At 44.0% G+C, this 14,560-nt stretch overlaps 1 protein-coding gene across 2 annotated transcripts in view; it reads right to left on the bottom strand.

Annotated features, from left to right (window-relative positions):
- Positions 1-14,560, bottom strand: part of utrn (utrophin) — a 344,298-nt gene that overhangs the window by 255,492 nt on the left and 74,246 nt on the right. For both annotated transcript variants that reach the window (XM_079527087.1, XM_079527086.1), the window contains exons 23-29: positions 11,013-11,146; positions 5,797-5,934; positions 5,032-5,142; positions 4,143-4,298; positions 3,327-3,497; positions 1,093-1,287; positions 19-153 (exon numbers count right to left, since the gene is read on the bottom strand). In XM_079527087.1, the coding sequence (XP_079383213.1) occupies positions 19-153; positions 1,093-1,287; positions 3,327-3,497; positions 4,143-4,298; positions 5,032-5,142; positions 5,797-5,934; positions 11,013-11,146 (1,040 nt within the window). The remainder of the gene's footprint in view (positions 1-18; positions 154-1,092; positions 1,288-3,326; positions 3,498-4,142; positions 4,299-5,031; positions 5,143-5,796; positions 5,935-11,012; positions 11,147-14,560) is intronic.

Here is a 14,560-nt window from a genome sequence, read left to right as displayed (position 1 = left end):
GTGTGTGCGTGCATGCACCTCCAGAGCTTCAGTGACAGCGTCCGTGCTCTCTGGTAGGTTCTCGGTGGCGAGGACCTTCTCCTCCAGAGTGCCTAACCAATTCTGCTCCATGTCCAAGTACTGCAGCAGTTCCATCCAGCAAGACCACACCTCCTACACCCCCCCACACACACACACAATCATAATTTATGCCACTATACAACAACATGTGCCCCAAGGGAGAGTTTTAAAGTGCACAGTAAATAACAGCAGGAGGGGCCGTCTTTTTTTATTTCGCAACAGTGAAGAATCCCTCATCATATTGTGTGCAAGTATCATAACAACACTGTCAGGGTGAACGGACAGAATCAACACATGCGTGAGGCTAAGCATACAGTCCCTGATGCGGCTGACATTTCAACCTCGTGCCAGTGCCAGGGGCTCGCTGCAAAGTGTCAGCCCTTAACCCATTTTGGGCGGGAACCCCTTTTTGGTGTTAGCATTATGTTGTGCTTTAGCTATTGAAAAATAGCAGACCTACAAGCTCATAGCGCGCCACCGAGTGGCGCGCTATGAGCTTGTAGGCTGCTATTTTTGAAAAATCGAAGAACCACTGACATAGAAACATAGCTTTTTCAGAAAACTGTCAGGATTTAGAAGACATTTATAGAATCGTTCCCAGGTCAAAATGGGTTAAACCATGACCTTCTACCAGGGACTCTACTCACTGGGCTTTCTTCTGTGGCAGGAAGATGTCCCTGCCTGTTTGCATGAAGTCCATGTTCATGTGATGCTATAGATCATGAAAAATGCAACGAGAAAAAAAAAAAAAAAAGAAAGCGTGCGGCCACTCTCACTCACTCCCTAACACCCTGCTGTTAGAGCCCTGCGGTGAAGGCCTACTCTAGTTTCACTCCATTTGGTTTCATTTTACACTCTCAAGAGTTACATCTATCACAATTAGAGCATGTAAAATAATTCGTATTTTGATCGTCTGCCTGTTATCTCTCCTAATGGTACCAATAAAGCATGGAATTGTAGACAAAATCTTATTCAACGATAACAAAATATTCTTTAGAGTTGAAAACCACTGCTCTAGCACAAACGGGTTACCTCCAGAGTGTGACACTTGCTCTTGAAGCGGTCACACAACTTGTGGTAGTTGGCCAGCACTCCCCCGAGCTCCGAGGTCAGCTCCTGTCCACTCCCGCCACCACCGGGGGGCGACGTTCTGGACACCAACGTGTTGATGTTGTCCTTGAGGATCTTGACGCGGACCTCCTTCTGCAGCACATCCTCTTTAGCCCTCTGAGAGACGTGAAGGCGATGGGCGAGAGAGGGACACTGATCGTTAGCGGCATGTTCCGTTCATTTATACATTTGTAATTAACACCTTTAGGCCTGACTCGAAATTTAAAAAATGTCTTCAAAATCCTGACAGTTTTCTGAAAAACCTTATGTTTCTGTATCAGTGGTGCTCAATAGTTCATGTCAAGGACCCCAAAAAGTAATGTGCCTCCACCCCCCCCATCTGAAAATATGTTGTTCCAGGGACCTCCCCAGAAGCAAAGATTTGAGTTAAAATGTTCACTCTGTAATAATATATATTCAAAGATTTGAGGCACATTTTCACGATTTTTCAAAAATAGCAGATCTACAAGTTCATAGCTTGTAGATCTGCTAATTTTCAATAGCTAAATTATAACCTAATTTAAAACACCAAAAAGGGTTCCCGCCCAAAATGGGTTAACACAACTAGAGCGGTGCCCGTTGGGCACTGGCCTACTTGGAACGATGCAAGTTGCACGCCCCACCCAGTTATTACGTGTGTTCCTTTCATGCCCATATATGGAGTTATTTGTCAGGCATGCCCAAATATGGAGTATATGCAGATGTCAGAACATTATTGTGATGTCAGAACAGGCCAGCTCCATATATGGAGATGTCCAGAGCCCGGGCAGAGGCTTTTTTGCTGGTTCTGGACAAGGGCACTGCACTCCCTGTGGTGGTGTGGAACGCGTGTGTCAAATTTCAAGTCTGTGGGGCGAACGCTTCTTGAGTTATGTGGATAACAGACGTACGTACACTAGTTGTTTTTTTGTAGGCCTCAAGATCAGCTAGATTACATGTATAGTCACCAATGTACACAGTTTATAAATGTGCAAATCTTATTAAAACAAAAATAAAAACTTGTTTTACATAATAGGTAGGGCCTAGTTAACTAGTAAAAATCACTAGAAGTAGAAGCCCTAACATACACACACGGAGACGTGGTGCATTTATATTTGGAGCAGTTGAGACGAATAACCATCAAGTCCATAATGTATTCTGACCCCTCCAAGAAAACGCTTATCTGTCCTGAACCCTTATGCATGATTCATACATTATGGATAATTAGTATGGACTAGATGGTTATTCGTCTCAACTGCTCACCGTCATTGATGTACATCTACATGATGAAATCTAATCCAACGGTTAAGCGCTAATGATGTAGATCAAGAGGACGTCAAGTGGTCCTTATAGTGGTTTATGTAAGGTCTTATTTAACCCATTTTGGGCGGGAACCCCTTTTGGTCTTAGCATTATGTTATGCTTTAGCTATTGAAAAATAGCAGATCTACAAGCTCATAGCGTGGCACCGAGTGCCGCGCTACGAGCTTGTAGGTACCGTCTGCTATTTTTGAAGAATCGTGAAAATGTGGCGCAAATCTTTGAATATATATTCTTTCCCAGCGGACGTCTTTACTTCTGGGGGGTCCCTGGAACAACATATTTTCAAATACATATCATTTTTAGGGTTCTTGACATGAAATATTGAGCACCACTGACATAGAAACATAGGTATTTCAGAAAACCCGTCATGATTTTTTTAATTTTGATGTCAGTCCAAAATGGGTTAAGGTCTGCCCCAAAGTCTACATGGCACCAGGTCGCTAAGCGACCAATCTGGGAACCCATCTGCAAAAAAAAGAAAAAAACAGCACCCTAGCGCAGCACAGAATCTGTTCTTGAGAGATTACTAAGCGACAGATACAACAAGAAATTAGATCTGCTATTTTTGAAAAATCGTGAAAATGTGAGCAAGTCTTTGAATATATATATTATTTCACAGCGAACGTTTGTAACTCAAATCTTTGCTTCTGGGAGGTCCCTGGAACAACACATTTTGAGATGGGGGTCAGCAGCCAATTACATAAAAATGTCCAGGTCCTTGTAATGAAATAGTTTGAGAACCACTGACATAGAAACATAGGTTTTTCTGAAAACTCTCAGGTCTAAATAACAACCCAGCAGCACCACTCCCACTGAAAAAGAAAGAATTGAATAGTTAAAATGCACGTTTGAACCTTCATCTCTTCCAGCGCTCCCTCCAGCTCCTCGGGACTCTTGTACTCAAAGTCCCTCATGAGGAACTCCTCGTCCACCTGGGCCATCCACTCCTGCATCTCCGCCAGGTCCTTCTTCAGGTTCACCTGCCTCTCCCGACTCTCAGCCACGCGCTCCTGGTGCCTCAGCAGCTGCAGGGAGACGCGCGCGCACGTTAGCAGTGATTTGATTTGAAATGTCTGACTTGGATGACATTGCATGCATTTGTGGATCGCTCTTTAAAATAAATATGTTTGTACATCGTAGCTATGAATTCTTCTTTCATTAAAAAAGTGATTATTTTACTTAAACAAATATTTTAACCTACTATTTCCCTTAGTTTTTAGTTAGTCTTCTTCCTTAAAAAAGAAAAACAGCGTGTCGCGGGTTCGAGTCCAGATCCCGACGAACTTTGCTGCGTGTCTTCCCCACCACCTCCACAAACACCCCACCCCCACCCACAAGGCCCCTCCCCATCTCGCTCACATTTCATGTCTACCTAGTGTGATCTAACAATAAAAGGCAAAAAGCCGCTCCCTCACCCCCCCCCCCCCCCCCCCCAAAAAAAAAGAAACACACATTTCAATGTAAATGGATTCGGATACGGAAACTGCTGTTGCAAAGCATTATGGGAAATGTAAAATCACCAAATTAATTCATGCATAAATGCTTATCCATTGACTAATGTTTGTCTGTGTACTGTGAAGCTGGTGACAGTGTTAACTCGGCCTTGTTAGGTATTCACGTCACCGTTAAAGTGTTGAAGTAAACACACCTAGTAAACCCACCATCCTCACCTCTTTGCTGAGGGTGTCCCACCTGGCCTGGCACTCATCCAGTTTATCCTGCCCCCACTCGGCCAGGCCTGGCACTGCAGCGCCCTGCACCGCACTCACGTTCTCTCTCATCTGCTTCAATGAACTCTCCACTGGCTCCATCTCAGTCACATACTCCTGATGGAAAGCAAGACGCAGCAGAGCAGAACAACTGAAGTCAGTCCATCTACTGTACCTGTGACACAATGGCTCATTAACCCATTTTGACCCGAGATCAAAATCTAAAAATGTCTTCTACATCCTGACAGTTTTCTGAAAAAGCTATGTTTCTATGTCAGTCGTTCTTCGATTTTTCAAAAATAGCAGACCTACAAGCTCATAGCGCGCCACTCGGTGGCGCGCTATGAGCTTGTAGATCTGCTATTTTTCAATAGCTAAAGCATAACATAATGTTAACACCAAAAGGGGTTCCCGCCCAAAATGGGTTAACATGAGTGAGGTGAGCTTGTTTGAATTTGACAGTTTTTGTAAAAATCATTCATAATTTTGTCCTAATAGCAACAGAATTGAAAATGGTCCATGACAAAATAATAAATGGTAGTTCCCATTTTGAATCGATCGAACTGGAAGTGAACCGAATCCAGTGATGACCATTCCATTTTAAATGGTTGCGTGCATCATGAACAACTTTAAACTCATTCATTGCCAAGCACTTATTTTTACGTTTTTATTTTTTATTGAAAGACAGGAGTGCCTTTTACTAGTTATTATTAATTTGGGAATTATCTCGCTATTATTCAATTTCTAGCAACAGCCCCTTAGTAATGGTGGATTTCGCTTCCTGATTTTCGGGGAAAAGGAAAGGAAAGGGGTTTAAAAATAACGGAGAATTCTCAAAGACCTCTCTGACCTGACACTGGTTAAGCTCCTCCTTTAACCTCTCGTCGCCTTGTCCCGTTGCATCCCGTGACATCAGTTCCTGCACCGCGTCCAGCCAACGTTCCACCTCCACCATTTTCACCTGGCAACGTTCAAGAAATCAACACTAACATTTTAAAAGCGGCACACATCCAAAAGTTATTATGAGTGTTAAAAGAGAGAGAGTGTTCTTAGCTGCTTAGAGTGCGTAACACTTAAGTCAGAGGTCCTCAACCTTTGTTTACATTTAAAGGACTATTAAGATCTTTTTAATTCCTCAAAAAGAAAGAAAAGAAAAAGACCATTACTGCATCAAAAGTAATCAACAAACTGTAGAATAAAAACTGGTCAAACATTGGCCAAATTGTCAGATAATATAAGAAAGAGGTAAAAAAAAGATGTAATGCCTCAACTTTTACATTCCAAGTATTTATCGTGGTGGGTTCAAATATAATTATTTTGGGTGGTCCCCAGTTCAAATATGATTATTTTGGGTGGTCCCCAGTTCAAATATGATTATTTTGGGTGGTCCCCAGTTCAAATATGATTATTTTGCGGGGTCCCCAGTTGAAATATGATTATTTTGGGGGGGTCCCCAGTTCAAATATAATTATTTTGGGGGGGTCCCCAGTTCAAATATAATTATTTTGGGGGGGTCCCCAGTTCAAATATAATTATTTTGGGGGGGGTCGCGGCCTGAAAAGGTTGAGAGCCACTGTCTTAAGATATTATCGCTGTTGAGTATTGGTCACTCTACCTGGTTGTCCTTCAGACTACCCAGTATGCACTGCAGCGTACCAAGCTGGTCACGCGCCTTGGAGGAGAGCTGACTCCATCTTTGTAGTTCCGCTGGGTCAGAAGCCTGTTGTGTCTGCTCTATCTCCAGACACAAGCCCTGACAGGAGAGAGACAATTATTTATTTTTCAACTAACATTCTACAAAATATGGTACAACTTTCTGCTACCAAAACATAAATTAGGCTTAATTGGTTCCTTCCTACTATTAAATGGTTTACAAATGTATGCCACAACATTTTTAATGACGTGTGTCACTGGCATTACTGGTGGACCCTGATGAAGGCCTCAGGCCAAAACACGCTGGTCACCTACGTGTTTTTACTTGAACTGAACAGAGCTACCTTGAACCTTCTTTTAAGTTCATCGCCTTATATATTTTTCCAACGGTGATGCCTACAAAGGAAATTAGAAATGAACTTAATAGAACTCTTGTTGTCCGTAAATAAATAATGGTCTGCGTCTACAACAGACTGAATGTACAAATGTGACCAGATTTGACTGAGAGCCTGCCATCGCGCAAACTCCAGCTTTTCACCAGAGGAGAAAAACATTTTTATTTTTTATCCAAAATGAGTTAATAGCTCTTCAGATACTAGAGCATGTCTGAAATAAGTGTCGGAGCTGAAATCGACATGTAAATAAAATAAATGCTTAAACATGTAGCTAGGTGTAATGCTAGAGACCACAGAAGTGAACCTTTCAAGCCTGTTTTCTCAACTCGCTGTTTCTCTGCAAGACATTACTCTATAAGTCATATCTCCAAAACTGGTGGGTCAAACTGAACAACCAATATGTCAATTTGAAGCTATGATTCCCTGCGAAAATTTAAAAATAATCCAATGGCAGCCCCGCAGTCAAATCCGGTCAAAATGTTTACCAAAGAAAGCCACATTGCAAACACAAAAATCACACAGGAGGCTTGTAAGGAACAAAGGAGGGGAGAGAGAAAGATAAACTACAGTAATGGGATTCAGAATCTGTCTGGTCTGAGCAGCAGCTGCTGTCACAGAGTGGGGTGTTGTGGCCGTCTGATCATTTCTATTCCGTCATACGACAGCGGCGCGGCACGACAAAAATAGCCAAATCTACAATCTCGCGTTGCGTCATACCGTGACGCACTGCGATGCCAGTAGATGCGTTGGTTTCAGCACGCGACAGCGTCATCATACGACAATTCACGGTCCGACTGATCTCCTGGGTTGACTGCTTCCACACTGCTGTTAGGACCTCTGAGCCATAGGCCTGCTGTGGGCACGGTGCCCAGAATGTGCCAAGCACCCCTCCTCACCCACCACCCCCGGGCCCCGGCACCATGGTCTATCTGCCACGATAACAAGGCCTCGGACTGGCCCACATTCCATTGGAACAGGAGGAGGCGTGCGCACAAAACGACACACACACACACACACACACACACACACACACACACAGCTATTCTTCTATTCTGTGGTCTTAACAGACAGTGGAAAAGGAAGTGAGTGTCTCAGAATGGGATTCATTGTGTGCTGCAGTAAAAAAAGAAAGAAAAAAGAAGCCACATGGGATGGCACACTATCAGACTGCACTGGTAACAATGGAAGCTTTTTCTTTTTTTTTGGTCTGGCGCAGCAGGCCAACACCCCAGAGGTCCACAGACAACTGTGCCGTCATTCACAGTTGTCAAGATGAAATACCAGAATACAACACAGCGCGACTTAAGACAGCAACAAACACTATATTGAGATTCCTCCGCTGACTGACTATCACTGCAATATGAACTGCTACATACAGTCGGAGGCCATCGATATTGTCCTTTTCTTTTTGCTGAGGTTTGCGTGATCTGCGCAAAAGGACAGTTAACCCATTTTGGGCGGGAACCCCTTTTGGTGTTTTAAACATTATGTTATAATTTAGCTATTGAAAAATAGCAGATCTACAAGCTCATAGCGCGCCACTCGAGCTTGTACAGTAGGTCTGCTATTTTTGAAAAATCGTGAAAATATTTATTTCAGAAAACTGGAGGATTTAGAAGGATTTTTTTTAATTTTGAGGTCAGGCCTAAATGGGTCAAATGATAAGGGACAATATCGGTGGCACCCAACTGTACATACAAGGAAATAGGGGTGACAACAGTGGATGTCAATGTTTATGCGTCGCGTTTTAACGGGAGTTATTCTCCAGTGGGGCAAATGGCCTTAACAGGCAAATTATTGTTTGTGTACAATAGTTGAAAACATTGTTTCAGAGGAGGTCTGAACACACTCGTTCCCTCAAATACAGTGAATGATTGCCTCTAGCTGTCCTTGATGACACACTGTATGTATGTATGTACGAGGAATTTTGAGGTTGGTGCACTTGTCTCCAAACTCCACAACCACAATTGCACTGGCTTCCTCCAGGAGGCACACCCTCCAGATTTAGCTAGCTACTGTTGCATTGTTTACTACCAGGCAGTGTACCACCCCTAAAATACATTAAAAAGGGTATCTTTGAAAAACAAAGAAAAGGTCCCGCACTCTGTCAGACACTTGCCAAAATGTTGAAAGAAAGAGCAACATTTTGGCAAGTGTCTGACAGCGTGCGGGACCTTTTTACCCTTTTTAATGTATGCTCTTTTGCCCTACGCACCTGTCACTAGCCTTCTGAGGTGTGCATCGGCCTTTTGCTAAAAAAATGTACCACCCCTAACAGCTCTAGGGAGTAAGGATGTCCAGGAGTACTCAGGAAAAATAAAATACCACCTGAGCGAGTGAGCACAAGTGGAGTTCTAGAGCCAAGCTTACTGAGAGCTGAGAAGGACTTGTATTAGATGCTATACCCCCTTCTCCCCCCCCAATTGAGTCGTTATGCCAATTAACCCCCACCCGCACACATTTCTGTGTCGTCACTGCTGTTGCATCCTACTGACTTAGCTGCCAGTGAGGAGGAGCCCCCACCGGGAGGACGCAGAGACTTTGTTCCACTCCTCCCGCCCAACACTCCCTGCTGACAGATGCCACCCCGGCCCCGGCTTCCCTCCACCGAACGGGGACCAATTGTGTTCGTACAAATAACGCTGTACAGTACAAATGCTGTACAGTACAAACGCTGTACAGTACAAACGCTGTACAGTAAGTGGATTATTGCACAGCCGTTTGCGGCGTTGATGACAAGCTTGTTATCGCCGTAATAATGGCAGATACATTATTTCCACAGGGGTCAGTACTTTTTTTTTTTTTTTTGGCTTTCACCTTTATTTTTTTTATGGAGGGACAGACAGTAGGCTGACAGGACATAGGGAGAGAGATGGGGGGAAGACATGCAGTAAAGGCCGTCGGGATCGGGAGTCGAACCCGCGGCACACTGCCAGACTGGATTACCAGCCAAGGTGCCTGGACCATTGAGCCATGGCCCAGGCCTGGGGGTGGGGGGGGGTCAGTACTTTAATAAAAGTGAAGAAAATATGTTAGCGGCGCAGTGAGATGCTCAAATGTCACCGTGCTCGTGGAGAGTGCAGAACGTTTGCCCGTTTAAAGTGTGCTCAGCCCCCACACTCCCTCTCCAAAACATTAAAAAAAAAAAGAATCTGTATAAACCAAACCTTGTTTGGTTTATACAACAACAAGCACATGTTTAGGTAGTGGTACTAAACTTAATCTCCTTGCGCACACGGACCTGAACAGATTACCAATGGCAGAAATGTTGGTCTCTTGTTAAATTCTTCCTTTGCAGCAGTGTTGATTTCGAAAACTAATACTATGACGAAAAACGTTCGTTCAAATACAAGCATGTACTGTGTAGTATGAACACACCAATGTTGCCAATTATGCTCTTAAAATGGCAGCAATCCAGACACATCATGTCCCTGTACTTTATTGTCTCCACCAGGCCGAAGGCATGGGGAGAGAGTATGTTTTGCACTCCGTCCGTCCATCCGTCCGTCCATCCGTCCGTCCGTCCGTCCGTCCATCCGTGTGTCCGTGTGTGTGTCCGTCCTTCCGTCTGTGAACAGCTAATCTCCGGCACTGTTAACCCGGTCGATGCCAAATTTTGCACACACACTCCCTGGATGCCAACGATGAACCTCTGCCCCAAAATTTCCAGAACGGCCTGTTATAGCGCCACCAGGAGGCCGCTTTGTGCAAAACAAGTTTTTGGACAGTACACCTACAGATTTTGTCCAAACATCACGCAAATTGGTACACAGTCTCTCTAGAGCCATTCAACTAAACGTGTCTTTCAGATTTCTCAGACTCCATCCTGATTGGCTAAGATTGGCTTCCAAAGTTCGCAGGAGTGCTCAGTTTCAAACAAAATGCTGCAAATCATGAACACATCATGTGATTTCCGTGAAATTGTGCACGCACATTCCCACTAGGCCGAGGAAGAAATGCCACATGAACATTTTCAACTCAGCCTCATGGTGGCGCTATAACTGGCAGAAAAGTGTTTTTACCTCTAACTGCACAGATCTGTGGATAACTTTGTATGCCAACTCCCTAGAGGCCAAGGAAAAACCTTTACCTGGAATTTTTCACATCTGCTCTTTATAGCGCCACCAGGAGGCCGACATTTTCTAATATTACTCCTTCAGATTTTATCCAAATTTCACGCAAATCGGTACACATGCTCTTCATATTCATGTGATCAAGACGGGTTTGTTTGATTTCTCATAATCCACCCTCATTGGCTACGATTGGCTTCTAAACTTTTCAGGAGTAGCCCGCTTTGTACCAGTTATGTACAAATCACCACAACTACTCAACGCAGCGTCCGATTGTGGTGAAACTGTGCATGCATATTCCCACTAGGCTTTGGAAGAAATGCGACAGTTTTCAAAACAGCCTCATGGTGGCGCTACAACAGGCCAAGCCGCGTCACACACACACACACACACACACACACACACACACACACGTTTATATTGCTCCTAAACATTTTGCCAAACATCACACACACACTCCTATCCTCCTGGTGGAGACCTGTGCCCAGAAGGGCACTTTTTCTAGTTCATGGTGAATTATTCCTTATTAATTGTGCATAAGTCAGTGTTCATTTTGTTGACTAAGACTAAGAGACTAAGGTTTTTCAGAAGACTAAATAGAACTAAGACTAAATAACGTGTTATTCAAAAGACTAAGACTAAATAAAAAATATTCTGAAAAAATGAACACTGGCACAATTGCTATAGCAGGTAATTGCACAATGCGTGCTCACCTGTGCCCGCTCCACGGCCTCCTCTGTGGTAGGGCTGTCCACTATGCCGTCTCTCAGAGTGGCCAGCCGGGCCTCCAGGCCCTCCACTGGATCTGGTAGCGTCACGGTGTCCACGGCCTGGAGCGTGGCCAAGGCTGAAGACACAGGGGGAGAGGAGAGGAGAGGAGAGGAGAGGAGAGGAGAGGAGAGGAGAGGAGAGGAGAGGAGAGGAGAGGAGAGGAGAGGAGAGGAGAGGAGAGGCTGTTTTAACACTGGCCGGGTGTCACAAAGCTTCCAAATCAGTGGACCCAAAACTTTTGTCAGTCAAAATAACTATTCTTCTACAGTATCTAATAGTGTAGACTTCTTGTAAATTAAGTAATGCAGATGTTTAACAATGATGTAACTCTTGAACGTGTAAAATGAAACTAATTTGGTTTCATTTTACGCGCTCAAGAGTTAAATATCTATATGGGTCAATTTAGCTGCGGACCACCTGGAACCCCTTCCAGGACCACTGGTTGAAAACCACTGTTCTAAATAGATACATGTAGTAAGAATGTTTACATGGAAATTAACGTGCATCAAGCTACCACAGGGGGGGGGGGGGGGATCTTTTGTTTTGCAAATGCACATACATTGAATGCTTGTGTGTGCGTGCGTGCGTGCGTGCGTGCATTCACTTCTAGTCATTTTTACTAGTTGACTAGTTGCCTAGTTTACTAGTCGACTAGTTGTTTAACTACCTATTATGTAAAAAATAAACTTTTTTTTTTGGAAATAAATATGTGTACATTGAAAAACTGTGTACATGGTGACTATAACTATAATCTACCTGATCTTGATGCTTACAAAATCGGGGGAAAGTTTTTTTTTTTTCTTATCAAATAGTGAACTAGTACCAACAAGGTCGACTAGTGGATTTACTAGTAAACTAGTCGACTAGTTGCTTAATGCCCTAGCGTGCGTGCCTGCGTGTGCATGGGCACGTCTACATGTTCTACACAGCCCAGATGGTTGACAGTCTGGGCCTCATCAAACTGAGCCTGCTGGGTGAGCTTTCATGAGCCATTCAGGCCCATCAATCATACACACGCTTTTAAATACACCATGAAGCCACAACACAACTGACCAAGCACACTCACAGAGCACATCTAGTCTAATGTCCCCCCCCACCCCCTCCCTGTTTCCCCTTGTTAATTCTGAGCACTTAAACTTATTGTCTCCACCAGGCCGAAGGCATGGGGAGAGAGTATGTTTTGCACTCCGTCCGTGTGTGTGTGTGTGTGTGTGTGTGTGTGTGTGTGTCCGTCCGTCCGTCCGTCCTTCCGTCCGTCCGTCCGTTACCAGCTAATCTCCGGCACCGTTAACCCGGTCGATGCCAAACTTTGCACACACACTCCCTGGATGTCAACGATGAACCTCTGCCCCACATTTTCCAGAACGGCCTGTTATAGCGCCACCATGAGGCAGCTTTTCACATTTTTTACCTAAAACTGCACCGATCTGCGTGAAACGTTGCATGCACACTCCCTAGAGGCCAAGGACAAACCTTTGACCTGCATTTTCTGCATCTGCCTTTTATAGCGCCACCAGGAGGCCGACTTTTGGAAAACACATTTTTTGATATTACTCCTCCAGATTCTGTCCAAACATCTCACAAATCGTTACACAGTATCTCTATAGTCATGTGCTCAAGTCGGATCTGTCCGATATTTCATATTCCATCCTAATTGGCTATAATTGGCTTTCAAAGTTTGCAAGTTTTGAACAAAAGCCTCAAATCATGAACGCAGCATGCAATTTACGTGAAATCTTTCACATTTTCTTACTAGGCTGAGGAATATATCCCACCCTTTTGGCCTGTTATAGCGCCACCAACAGGTTGATTTTTGCAAAACACATTTTTGGAACAAAATGCAAAATGCCTCAAATCATCCAATTGCCATCAAAGGCGTATGAAGAAATGGCACCCTTTTCACATTGGCATATTATAGCGCCACCAGGAGGCCACAACCTGACCTGGCTTGGTGGAGACCTGAGCCCTGAGGGGCACTTTTTCTAGTTTCTCTCTCTATCTGTCTGTCTGTCTCCGTCGGGCGTTTCATTACCAGGTGATTTGTTTATTACATAACCTGCCTATGTTTATATACAGAAAGAATTAAGTTTGAGAGAGAGAGAGAGAGAGCAAGACAAAGGGGGAGAAAGGGGCAGTCGCAAAAAAGAGGACAGAGACAGAAAAAAACGAGAAAAGAGTGAGAGAGAAAAGAAAGCGAGAAGAGAGGGAGAGAGAGACAGAGACAGAATGAGAGAGAGAGAGAGAATGAGATAAAGAACGAGATAGAGAGAGAGAATGGGAGACAGAGGCCCCAGTGAAAGGCAAACTCTCCTAAAGCAGAAACAAAATGGTTTTCGTTGGCTCCCTTCCAAAACCTCACAGTTATAAAAGCCCAAGAGGTATGGACAAGCACACCGGCACACGCGCACACACACACACACACACACACACACACACACACGTGGACACACACACACACACACACACACACACACCTAGGGTCAGCTGCTGCAGACAAACAGCATTCTCCAAACTCCTTTTATATCGTTACTGGAACGGAGAAGTGTTCAGAGATTCCAGGACCGAAACAGTGACAGATTTTCAGGACCTGAAGCGAGTCCTTGATTAAGATGGAGTGAGCGCGGAGACATTACACACACACAGCCACTCACACTACGTCACCTGCACACACAAACACTGGCGCGGCCGTGAGGTTCGGTGTGCTCATATAAGGGCATCGTCCATTACTTGTTGGCTGGTCAAGGCTCCTCTTAAAAGGCTGCTGCAGTAGGAGCAGTCGGCTGATCTCAGCCATTACCTCTGAAGGTTCACCGTAAACCTGAAAGCTGTGAACTTGGGAGTCTATATATTATATTTATACGACTGAGCTGTCTTAATCCATTGAGACCTGGAACGCATCCATGTCACGTTAGCGTTTAACCACATTAACCATTAACCCATTTTGGGGCGGGAACCCCTTTTGGTGTTTTAAACATTGTTATAATTTAGCTATTGAAAAATAGCAGATCTACAAGCTCATAGCGCGCCACCGAGTGGCGCGCTATGAACTTGTAGGTCTGCTATTTTTGAAAAATCGTTAAAATGTGCCTCAAATCTTTCCGAAAATTGTCATGATTTAGAAAACTTTTTTTTTTAAATTTCGACGTCAGGCCTGAATGGGTTAAGCGTGTCAGGTTGTGTCGGTGAATGGGTTTTCTTGTTCACTAACAAAAACAAATTGGATTTAGTCTTTTGAATAAAGTTCTGAAATATAAGAATCTGAATCTGAAATGGTTTACTGTTAGTCTAGTCAACTGCATTTTGGCGGGCCCATTTTTGATGGCACCGTAATGCCATGGCAGATGTTTACACTTGGTTGCATGCTGAAAATAGCAGATATACAAAGCTTAATTGCGACACGTTGTGAGCTTTTAGATCTCTTCTCCACTAGTCCCGCCATAACATTTTAGTCTAGTTTTCATTTGTTGTAGTTTTAGTCATCATAGCTTCG

This window comes from Electrona antarctica, assembly GCF_951216825.1.
Source record: "Electrona antarctica genome assembly, chromosome: 17".
Lineage (NCBI taxonomy): Eukaryota > Metazoa > Chordata > Actinopteri > Myctophiformes > Myctophidae > Electrona > Electrona antarctica.
Note: the sequence above shows the minus strand (reverse complement) of the source record. Positions and strands in the feature narration are given on the sequence as shown.